The 11,677-nt window shown below is 54.0% G+C and overlaps 1 protein-coding gene and 1 long non-coding RNA gene across 11 annotated transcripts in view; one reads left to right on the top strand and one right to left on the bottom strand.

Moving 5' to 3' along the window:
• LOC128587796 (uncharacterized) overlaps positions 1-3,181 on the bottom strand; it is a 6,528-nt gene extending 3,347 nt beyond the window's left edge. Inside the window, exons 1-2 of the long non-coding RNA XR_008380643.1 lie at positions 3,055-3,181; positions 2,802-2,978 (exon numbers count right to left, since the gene is read on the bottom strand). This is a non-coding gene — a long non-coding RNA (uncharacterized LOC128587796). The remainder of the gene's footprint in view (positions 1-2,801; positions 2,979-3,054) is intronic.
• SCN4B (sodium voltage-gated channel beta subunit 4) overlaps positions 2,965-11,677 on the top strand; it is a 22,284-nt gene continuing 13,571 nt past the window's right edge. Inside the window, exons 1-3 of one of the 10 annotated variants that reach the window (XR_008380642.1) lie at positions 6,832-7,744; positions 10,641-10,762; positions 11,117-11,172. Coding sequence is in view for 9 of the 10 variants with exons in the window: in XM_053594163.1 (XP_053450138.1) it covers positions 7,197-7,744; positions 11,117-11,173 (605 nt within the window). In the remaining variant the exon portion in view is untranslated. Of the gene's footprint in view, positions 3,087-6,831; positions 7,745-7,807; positions 8,050-10,640; positions 10,763-11,116; positions 11,174-11,677 lie in introns of those variants that run through there. The other 9 variants (XM_053594166.1, XM_053594167.1, XM_053594165.1 and 6 more) reach the window with 9 other exon arrangements.

Genomic DNA, 11,677 nt, shown 5'->3' with positions numbered 1-11,677 from the left:
CTTACAGGGGTGGGGTAATGTGGAAAAAATGGCAGATGAGAGGAGCCTGGGGCAGTGCCTGGTGGAATGCAGGCTGGGCTGTGGGGCAGGCTGCTGGGCCTCCTGGTCTTCTCCATCGGCTCTTTGGGGGCTCAAAGGTCCATGCTGGAAGGGGCCTACAGGAACCCCTCTCAGAGAACCCTGGTAGCACTTCCCCCTACCTTTCCTATGACTTTCAGCCTGAAGCCCCCCAGCTTCCGGTCATCTTTGGGGTCTGCTGCTCTTGTCCCAGCCCGCAGCTGGCACTGGGCCTTGTGCTCAGCACGGCAGCAGATTCCAGTCCTGGCTCCTGCCCCGGTCAGCTGGGCCTGAGCTGATCTAAAAGAAGCATCTGCACTTCCTTAGCGAAGTCACCTTTATTACAACCACACCTGCTCCCATGCTGATGGTTAGGGTCCCAACCATTTCTCAGGATGGGCTCCAGGCACCCAGTGGATGAGAACTCCAGAGGGTCCGGGTGGGAGGAAGCCCAGTTAAGAACCATATTCTAGCATCCTGACATGGCCTGTAGGCTGGGTGAGGGGGAGGTTGGTGGGGTCTGGCCTAGGAGAAAAGGAGCAAGGCCCTGGGGGCAGAGGTGATGGGAATAGATGAGTTGGGAGTGGGGGAGCGGGAGGTCTGGTGAGGCTACTTCGCATTTTCTCTGTACTAATGACCTTGAAAGTCTAGAAGGTGTTGGGGAAAGTGTGGACAAATGGAAACTGAACGCTCAGCTTGGCTACTTGGAATTCCATGGGAGGGGCTTCCCCTTACAGCCTTGGCGAAGTCACCTTTATTACAACCACACAGCTGCCTCTGCTTCTCACTGGGACCTTTGCCTATAAACAGATGGAAAAGCAATTAAGAACTACTTGCCTCAACAGACTGACAGCCTTTCCTGTGGGCAGATGGGCAGGAAAAGGGTATGTGTCCAGCCAGGAGGGGAGTGTGCATCATAGCTGCTGGCCAACTCAGTGACCTGGGTTGTGGCCATGGGGAGGAAGATGAGACTTGTCCCATTCTGTTCCAAGGCAAAACATTAGGACTGGTCGCAGAGACAGGTATTGATCCACTATAAGTCAGAGCAATGCAGAGGGTTGAATTTCTTGAGGTAATGAGATCCCCATCCCGGAAGGTATGCAAGCATAGCTTGGGGGTATTGTCAAGAACATTTATATATCAGGGCATACTTTTAGATGACCTCCAAGTTTACTGATAATGGCGTTCTGCAGTCCTTATTTTAGTACTCAAATAATGGAAGTGGGATTAACTCTTGCTTGCCTAAAGATAAACATAATACATGCATAGGCAGACTCCCTTCCTTCTGCCTTCTTACTCACAGTCTTCCCCAGGCCACCTCTGTTCCCTAGTAACCCTTAACCCGATTCTTCTTTACCTGATTTATCAATGGCGGGGTATGCGTGTGGGGTGTTGGCAAGCCCCTTTGTATAGTGAGAAATAAGCTGGAGAGACTGGGAAATTTGAAGCCAGGTGCCTTGGGGGAGCTTCTTTCCAAAGATCAGGCCAAGTTGAACCTGCCTTTCTAGGCCCGCCAGCCAGGGCAAAGAGGCCCCTCTCTTTCCAGTCTAGACTGTAGCTAGAAGGTAAAAGTCCTCATCTCCTCTGTCTGAGCCGTCCCAAAGTCTGTCAATACCCGATCCCTGCCCTGTAGCATGTTTGCACCCATGTGGGTTCTCTGCTGGAGCAAACCCTGTTGCAAGGGCTGAAAGGTGATTTTCTTGTCTAGCCTGAAAGGTCCTGGAGGGTGTGGGGGCAGGGGCAGCTTGCTGGACAAGTAAGAGTTGCTATATTTATGAGCAGCCCCTCTGTGCCTGGCACTGAGCAGGGCATTCTAGGTAGATGTTTATCAGCTTCATCTTTGGGCCAACCCCCCAAAACATGCATTCCTTTCTACATATGGACTAAGTATTCCTACAAACAAGGCGACACAGCCAGGAAACAACAGAGCCAAATTCTCTCAGGGCCTCATGAAGCCAAAGCCATCACATCATATCCTGAGAAAGGACAGTGGGCTGGCCTCTTATAGTCCCAAGATTTAGGGGTGGCTGGGGGAAGGGCGGCTTGGAGCCCTTCCTTGGAAGGATGTTCATGACCATCCTCAAAATGATCATGGACAAAAATGTAAGAGCAGAAGTGTCTGGGAACAGAGGCTGAGCTTTCCCAGTGGGCCCCTCACATCCCACCCCTGCAGGGCCTGGCCCTTGACTGCACAGCTCTGTGCAAACAGCGGCAGCCTGTGCTGGCCACCTCCTCCCTCTCTGTTCCTCTCCCTTCTACTGAAAGGCTGCGAATCCTCTTCCCATACCGGCCAGTTGTCTCCTTGCCCCGACCCCTCCTTCTTAGTCCGAGTCACCCTCCAACTCTTTCACGCTGCCCTTTACCCAGGCCTCCCTTCCCTTTCCCCTCCTCTGCCCCCCACATCTCACATAGTCCATGTCCTCCCTGTCTCCTCACTTTGCAGGACCTACTACTCCCACACTAACGTGTTCCTACAGGTCAAGACCAGAGCATTTAGGGAGTCCTGCCTGGTACTCCATGGTATTTTGTCTTTCTGGCTTGGTCCATCTGTCCCAGATGCAGGACCAGGTCTAGGGTTCCAGGAGGACATTAACCATTCGACTGACAAGGCAGTCTCCCATGAGCAGCAGACTGCAATGAATGATAAACCTTCCCAGTGCCTCCAGCCCCCGTGAGCCACCATCCTCTCTGAATGGGCAGGTTGTGGGGCATGGTGATCAGAATAAAGAGAAGCCCGGACTCACCCCATCTCTGAGCTGCAGAAAGGGAAGTATTTGCTGTTCCCGGAAGTGGGCACACATTCTCTCTGGCTGGGGACTGTCCGGTGAGCATCTCTCTGGTCGGGATATTTCAGCTCCCTCCTCCCTCTGTCTTCCTCGTCCCAATGAGCTCTCCTGTCTGGGGCTTCCTGGCCCCTTTGCCTGAAAGGATGTTTGGAAGGAACATGGCAGAAAACAGAAAGGGAAGAGGGGAGAGGTGGAGGAGGTGGCTGCCGACCTGCCTGTGACCAGAGTCCTTAATGGAGGGGGGTGAGCAGTGATCGACTTCCCCTGGGAGGAGGGTTCAGAAAGTTTATCTTTACTCCAGCTCACTGATGTGAGGTCCGGGGAGCTATGGGGCTGAAGTGGCAGGTGCCCTGTTTCTCACTGGACCTCTAAGCCATGTGCCTGCAGATTGGTTTGGTGTGTGCTGTCCTGTTAACCCCCTCGGCACTTGCCAAACTTCAGTGGATATTGAGACTGTGGCTGAGGACTGTCCCTCAGCACTCTGAGCTGGAGGGAGGGGTGGTGAGTGGGGGGGGTCAGAGAACTGTCCCAGGTGCCCTACAAGGAGGCTCCCCAAATTTCCAGGCAGTGTCCATTGAATCCCAACCCAAGAGGCAGAAGGATTTGAGGGCATTTAACTTTAAGTCAGTGAAGGCAGAGAATCTCCTGGCTGCAGTTCCACTGTCCTGAGACTGAGGGTAGCTCAGGGAGGGTGAAGACAGAGGCTGCTTCTGTATTGGTCTGAGGCCCAGGGAGGAGGGGTGTGTGTGTGTGTGTGTGTGTGTGTGTGTGGTGGTGGTGGGGGCTCCCTGCAGAGCCCAGTGTCCTCTGGCTCCCCGAGCCCAGTCAGCACCCTGCTGCTCCAGCTCCCTCTGTCACCTGCAGTGCCCCCACAGGAGCGCTAGGGCTTATGGGGGAGGAGGCGGGAGAGGGAGGCGGCAGGCAAGGGCAATGGGGCAGCCAGAGGGGGAGGAGGCTCCCTGCCAGGCTCTTGTTACTTAGGAGGAACTCCTCTTAAAATAGCTTTGGACAGAGCTCTCCTTTCTCACCCTGCCCTGCATGTGGTCTTGGCCACTTTCTGAGAACTGACAGGGGAGGGAGCCTTCAAGGTACCCTCCCCTGGTCATCTGTTGAAGGTGATCCCCATTCCAGGGGTGAGTGCTTTCCAGTGTAGGGGCAGCTCCCTACACTGGACTCCTTTCTAGCCTGGCTCCTCCTGGAAAACAGGCACTCTCTCCTTGCTAGCTCCAGTCTAGCTCCCTTGGAGGGCACCAGAAGGTGACCAACCGAGTTGCCTGGTCACCTGGTTTCTAAAAAGTCAGTTGGGCTAACTGCTGCAAAGAGCCCTGCATGAATCCCCAAGGAAACAGTCTCCTTCCTTTGTAAATCTAGGCCCTGTTCCTCTAGCCTGAGAGTGGATAGTCTCCTGACAGCTCCTTGGCACAGGGCCCAATCCATCTCCACATCCCTGAAAACTTGCTCTTCAAGAGATTTCTGAGCTAGGCCACCCAAGAGCTGTGCATGCACCTACTCCACCATCACCAGGAATTAGGCCTGTGAGGGGTCACAGCTGGGGACAGTGTCCCAAGACACCACTCCTTCCCTCCTGACAGAAGGGAGGGGTGGGAACCCAGGTATTGCGTCTACTTCGTGTCCTGTCCCCACCCAGGGAACGTGGGCTCTTCGGCTGAGCGAAGAGGAGCTAACTCAGGGAAGGCTCCTCAAAGAGATAGTTTTCAAAGGGGGAGAGAAAAGGAACTCCGATCTTTTGTCACCTCCTTCTCAGAAGGAGCCTCTGAGCTGGATCAATGACTAAGTTTTTGAGAATTTTTGAAGGAAGTGCTCTGTAAATGTAAAAATCCTCTAGCTGCTAATGCATTTCTCAAGTGCTTTTTCTGCCCAGTGCAGAGTCCTCTGAGTGCGTGTTTTTAGAGGAGTCCTGAGAGTAGGTGGCACAGGGAAATAAATAATGGGGGAAGCTCCACCCTTGGCTTTACCAGAAACTCTCTAGGTGACCTTGAGCCACACATTCTGCCTCTCTGAGCCTCTTTCTTCTTCTGAGAGGCATGCGGGTTTCCCAACTCTTAAACATCAGTGAACAACAAGGCAGTAGGAAAGTGGGGAGAGGGCACAGAGGAAATTAGCTACCTTCTCCTGTCGCTGGGATCTAAAGATAGCCACAGAGCTCAGTCTGCCTCTCCCCGTTCTCTGGGTAGGGGTCACTTTTTTCCCCTTTGGCTCACCTCAGCCTACTGCTCTGGGAAACATGACCCCTGCTGCAAAAATAAAGTGGGCAGCATGGATGCCTTGCCCGGTTAGGTTAACTTAGTTCAGGGACTTCCTGGGGGAAGGACAGGGTAAGCCGTCAAACCTGGAGACCTGGAGGGAGGGGTTTAGCCTTTTTGGGCCACAGACCTCTTTAAGTTCAAATGTACCGTTTAGCCTAGCACTCTGCTGAGAACTTTTACATGCAATAATGTCTTATTCCCTCTGCCCAGCCAGGCCCACTTCTGACATAGCAAGGCCTGGGGCCAGGGTTCAAAAGGGAATTAAGTATATGTTTAAATATTTAATCTATAAACCAGTATAACAAAGTGTTAAGCTCAATCTTTTCATTGTTTTTCTTTTTGAGACAGAGTCTCACTATGTCACCCTCGGTAGAGTGCCATGGTGTCACAGCTCACAGGAACCTCAAACTCTTGGGCTTAAGTGATTCTCCTGCCTCAGCCTCCCAAGTAGCTGGGACTACAGGTACCTGCCATAATGCCCAGCCATTGTTTTTGTTGCAGTTGTCACTGTTGTTTATCTGGCCTGGGCTGGGTTCAAACCTGCCACCCTGGGTGTATGTGGCTGGCCCTGTAACCACTGTGCTACAGGTGCCCAGCCATTGAGTACTTTTCCTGGGAGACCAGGTCCAAAATGGAATTTCCAGATCATTCTCTTGTTCATCTTCTTCTCTGGTCCCACAGCAACAGAGGCTCTTGTACATACAGGCCTGGGGTGCATGTGGAGTCCCACCCACTCCCCATCATCTGCAAACAGCTGTCCCCAGGCCACTTCCTGGGCCTCTTTACGGTCAGCTCTTTTTGTTTGTTTTGTTAAGCAGGCCCAGGCCAGTTGGAACCCACCACCTCCTCAGGGCTTGTGCTCTAACCACTGAGCACAGGCATATGGTCAACTCTTGAGAAGCTAGCTCAGGGTCTGGGGTACCCAGACTACAGTCTAGAAGGGGAGGTGGTGCATGGCTTCCTCCTTGGTCTGATGCACTCATTCTCCAGTAAGGAGGGGCATGACCAGGGGAGACCTTGCCCAGGTCTAAGGGCAGCATGGCTCTTAACAATCCTGTGAGGCCAATATTGTTCTCACCGTCTTGCAGATGAGGAGCAGAGGTTTTTCCAGCAGATTGTATAACTTGCTCAAAGTCAGGGTAATAAATGGCTAGAGCCACTACACCACTATACCACTGTTATATGGAGGAAAGATAGCCCTCCTGTCTCCAGGAAAACACAAATAGTCTTTGCATACAACCTCAGGGACCTAGGTTAAGAAGGTGGGTCCTGACAGTGCATGGGTATGCCAGCAGGGGCCAGGAGTTGGAAAAGTCTCCAGACAGCAAAGAGGATCAGTAGTAGAGGGGAGAGGCATGGATGCGTGGGAAGGGGTGCAGAGCAGTATCCAGCCTGATTACAGAACCATCACTCCACGTAGCCCTGCTCACGTTAACTCAAGACTCGGAATAGTCTTGAGTCTTTACTGGGTTTACAGCCTCATCCCAACCCTCTGAACTGGTGTGACTCTGGGCTCCTCCACCCACACCCGAAAGGGGAACCAAGGGAATCTGCGGAATCGCAGGGAGCGGGCACGCGGAAACGCTTAGGGGAGGGTGAAAGGGTGGAGTCCGAGCGTAACCCAGGGGGGGAAATGAAAAGTAGGGGTTAAGTAAGGCACAGGCCCCAAACCAGCATGTGAGAACTGGTAGCGCCGGAGGGGTCTATGATGAAATGGGGAATGTTGGGGGGCAGTGGGCAGGGGCAGTTTGCAATCGGAGGCTCGGTTCCCCGCGGCCTAAAACAACCCTCAGAGGGGATGCGACGTGGGGTGAAGGCGGCGGCCGCGGGTCCCGAGGCTGCATGCGCGCCAGGTCGCACGGCCCCCGGGCGGCCGGGACGCAGTGGGCAAGACCGCACACGCCCACCCGTTGCGGCAGAGTCCGCTGCGGACTTCGGAGCAGTCTCTTGGCAGCCCCCAGAGCCGGAGCCGCTGCCCTTCCCGGGCTCCTCCAGCAGAACATAACAGCAGCCTCCAACAACCGGAAAGCTCCACCTCTCCTCCCCCTGAATTGTCCTCCCTATTGGCGGCTCAGCGCAGGGGACGATGCGGCGGCTGCGGACCGGCTCTGCAGTGCCACTCCGCAGCCGTCCAGCCGGACTGGAGAGGGAGTGGAGGGTGCGGGCTGGTCCCGGAGCTCCGGGACCACGAGGCGGGAACGCAGGGGAGAGTGCGCAGCGGGACGGGGCGCCCAGGTCTCCACGGCGGCCACCGCCTGTCCTGCGGCTGGAGAGCTTCCAGAGCAGAGGCGCAGCCTCACTCCGCTCTGCGCTCGCTGAGTCGTCCTCCCGCTGCGGCTCCGGCTCCTCCTCCCTCCGCCCGCCGCGGCTCCCGCAGGCGGCGGGCGAGCGCGCCTCCCCCCTCGCGCCCTCCCCCTCCTCTCGCTCTTTCCCGGCTAACTTTCCCGAGCCCCGACCCGCGGCGCAAAGCTCCCCGGCAGCTTCGGGGCCGACTGCCGACTGCGGGCGGAGAGCGCGGCTGTGCCCAGTATCCCATCCCTGCGCCCCCGGCGCGCTCCGGAGAGAACGGGACGATGCCCGGGGCTGGGGACCGAGGCAAAGCCCTGGCGAGATGGCTGGGCACTGGGCTTTTGGGTAAGGCAGCCCCAGCTTGGTCTCTTCTGTTGCCTTCCTCCACCCAGCCAGGAAGGGGACACGAACGGGGGGGTGGGGGGCTTGAATTGGAAAGGGTGGGCTTTGGAGTACGGCGCATAATGAGCACGGTGACCACCGGCTTCCCGCCGGACGCCTGACTCTGAGGCCGTGCTCCATGGGGACCGTGCGCGTCCCCTCACCCCGCTCAGCCCGCCAGCCTCCGGATCAGTCTTCGGCTTCAGCTCCAGGCTTTTGGTGCTGTACCTTAGGGCTGCAGCGCCCGTCTCCAGAGTTCAGAGGCTCAGGTGTGCTGGGGGATGCGGGGTGTCTGTGCCTTGGATGTAGGGGATGCCAGCTGGGTTGCACGTGGGGTTTGGGTGCTGGTTTCTACCCCTGCCCCGAGCTGTTTGCTTGTTTCCTGGACGTCAAGCGTGTACCAATGGGGGTTCGGGGTTCCCGTCCTCCTGGGCCCTTTTTCTGCTTTGCTCTTCTGCGTTCTACTTCCTCCAGGGCCCACTGCCTTCCCTGAAGCTCCACACTAAAGACTGGAAGGGTTTGGAGGGGCTTGGGTTATCCTTTAAGAGCCACCTCGAAGAGGGGCCCTTTCTCTCTTCCTATAAAGAGATTCCGTTAGGGAGAACCTGCTTGACCTGCTCCTGGCTTTTTCTTTTTGGAGTAAACAGAGAGACCAAGGAGACAAGTCCAGAGGACTCAGAGTATTATTAATATCTATTAATATGCGCATGATAGTTTTGAGTGTCAAACTCTAAGAGATTAGGGAATGTATTCATTAGTCCAGAATGTAATCTCCTCATAAATCATCCCCAGACTTCAATGTAAGCCGACTCCATCTCCGGCAACTGCATCTCTTCCTGTTTGTGTTTATTAGATTTGGCTTTCGGCAACTCCTCTCTTTGGGTTAGGCACATAATATAGTTATCTGTGCTGAAAACAGGGAGATGGAAACCTATTCAGGAAGTTGTGGCTGTTTCTGCCAATGTAAACTATACGTAGACCTGTTAAGTTGGTATTGGTGGTGAAGTGGGGTGGGGGGATAGAGTATTTCTGCCACTCAAGAGCCGCTGGTTTATTTACATCTCCATGGCTGGATGGAAGACACTGGTGTTTTCTCCTATACCTTTCACCCAGATGTCATGCTGGTTTCACAGTGGCCCAAAAAAAGTGGGCTTCATGAGGCCTACAGCTCCTCTTCTGTGGGTGGGCACGGTGCCACTCACACCACTTCCCCTTATCCCATCTTAGATCAAAGCAGGCCCCCCACTGTGACCATAGCAAAGGCCACTACAGTACCCCACTTTACACCTCCTGCCACCTGGTCTGTTAGAAGATTCATAGAATCAGGCTTCTGTGGGTAATCAAGAGGGCCCTGAAAATGATGTGTATGTGTGTGTGGGAGGGGGATTGTGGTAGAGTCTTGGTACATTTCTCCAGCTGGAAGCCCCCACCTTCTCCAAAGACCGTTCAGCTGGGTAGACCAGGAAGGGTCAGGGGCCCATTGAAGCAGGTTTGAATAAATATCTGAGCTACCCCTTGGTTGTCCAGGAGACAGCAAAGTGCCTTGTAGGTGGGAGATCTGTAGAGCCCAGAACTAGCCCTACCTGCTCTGCCCCCTTCCCCTCCAGTCTGCAGAGGAACTACATCCAGGGCCCTCCATTGAGCCTTGCCCAGGCAGCCACTGACTGAGCCCTGACAGGGGCATTGGTCTTGGGATGTAGATGATATGTTTGTTCCAATGGGAAAGACATGGAAACAACTGGACAGTCAACTGGAGGTGTTCCCTGGGAACATCAGAGCTGGCAGTGACTTTGGAAACAAAAGGACAGAGCTCTTCTAAGGGTGAGGAAGCTGTGGTCCAGAGAGGGATTGTGACTTGCTCAAGGGTGCATTGCCAATTGATGGGCAAGTGGGACAGAATCAACATCTCTTGGGCTCTGTCACACCATACTGCCTCCCAGTTAACTGAAGTCTGGCGAGGAAGGTCAGTTGGAATTGTGCTTAGGGCTAAAGAATGAGTGGACCTCTGGGGCATGGGCTGGAAGGATAAAGACATGGGGACTCAAGCTGTTGATTTTACAGTGGTATAGAGCAGTGTAGAGCAGTGAGCTCCCAGGAGCCCTCTTTCCCTCTCCCCATATCACACTCAGGCTCAAAGACTGAGGCTAAAGTGACTGTTAATACCCAACAAGATACCCTTTCCTTAAAATCAGAAGCAGTTTCCAAGGCTGTATTTTTTTTTTTTTTTTTGGAGACAGAGTCTCACTTTGTCGCCCTTGGTAGAGTGCCATGGCGTCACAGCTCATGGCAACCTCAATTTCTTGGGCTTAAGCGATTCTCTTGCCTCAGCCTCCCAAGTAGCTGGGATTACAGGCGCCCGCCATAAAAATAACATGATGTTTTTTGATGCAGTTGCCATTGTTGTTTAGCAGGCCTGTGCCAGGTTCGAACCCACCAGCCCCGGTGCATGTGGCAGCGCCCTAACCACTGGGCTATGGGCACCGAGCCTCCAAGGCTGTATTACTACACTTGAGGTCTATGTGGGTTCCAGTCTCTTCCTAAGCATGTAACATAATATAGCTGTCCTGCCAACCCCTTTCTTGTTCCCTCATTTGCTTAATTGCTGTGATTTGTGTTTAATTATCACTTGTGAGAGTGCACTGTTGCACAACCCTCTTTCCTTTGGTGTATATTTATTAAAGCCTTGTTTAATGAGAATGCAATTAAGGAGAGGGTGCTCAGTCGCACTCAGAGGAAACCGAAGGGAAGGGTAAGTAAGCAAGGAACTCATGGAGAAGAGGAGAGGGCAGGGAGAAGTGGAGGGAGATCCTGGGTTTGAATCTAAAAAAAATGATGATTGGTTCTCTTTGTGAACCTGCAGGGGCACCCGAGAGAGAAGGCTGCGGTCCCAAAGCCCACCTGACTGGCCACCTCTTTTGGGATTAGCATGAGAGGGAGACTGGGCACAGCCACCACCTTGCCCTCTTGCTGGTCCTCCAAGAGGTATAGGGATCTCTGCATAAGGCAGGGGTGGGCTGTGCCAATGCGACCCCCACCGTGGCCTGTAAGAGGAAGAACGGGCACATTGTTTGGACTTGTTTGCACAGCCGGTTTCATTGAGCATCCAGGCTGTCTCAGGGGCATGCAAAGCTCCTGGGGGTGGGCAGGAAGCAGGCAGGTTGCCTAGGGAGAGAGCGTTGAAATCTTTCCTTTGTCTCTGGGCTTAGGGACCTTTTCTGGCTCTGCTCTGCCTCCCACAGCCCCCAGGGCCTCCACCCCTGGAGGAGTCCTAGCCTGCTGGCCTCAGCCCACTTTCTGCCTCTCAGCTCTAACTTTGAGCCTCTCTGATTCTCCCAGGGCCAGAGTGTGTCAGCTTCTCTGTAAAGGCAGCCATGTTCCCATGTGCCATGCCAGGTGAGTCCTCACAGCTAAACTTAGGGTACCAGCCTGCCCCTCTTCCCTCCCTCACCCAGGGGAGGCTGTGACTGATCCCTGGATGTGGGAAAAAGTGTCTGCATTTGCCTGGGAATATGTGGTGGCTGCTCTTAGAGCCTTGGTGGTGTGACCATCTATTATCATTTGTATGTACCTAATACTTTTTCACTTGATCAAAACTTGGGATCCTGAGTCAATCCTCAAACAAAACCTCAGATAAGAATGGCAGGGGGCCGAGGACGTCAAAGACAGGCAAAGAAAATGGCTGCTGTGAGAGTGGCTAAATGGCCGGGGCATTTAGTGAGGAGTGAGGAGAGAGGCAAGGTTTTAGGGTTTAGGATTAAATTCCACAGCATCATCTCATAATGCCAAGAGACCCCCACTCCCAAACATACACACATGTGCACCTTGACATTCTAAAAAGTTAAGTTTAGGACAAAGCAAACAATTCAGTGGCTTCCCCACTTTAGGTGGCTGAAGTAG

This window comes from Nycticebus coucang, chromosome 6, assembly GCF_027406575.1.
Source record: "Nycticebus coucang isolate mNycCou1 chromosome 6, mNycCou1.pri, whole genome shotgun sequence".
Lineage (NCBI taxonomy): Eukaryota > Metazoa > Chordata > Mammalia > Primates > Lorisidae > Nycticebus > Nycticebus coucang.
The sequence above is the reverse complement of the archived record's forward strand: the minus strand, read 5'-3'. Positions and strand labels throughout refer to the sequence as shown.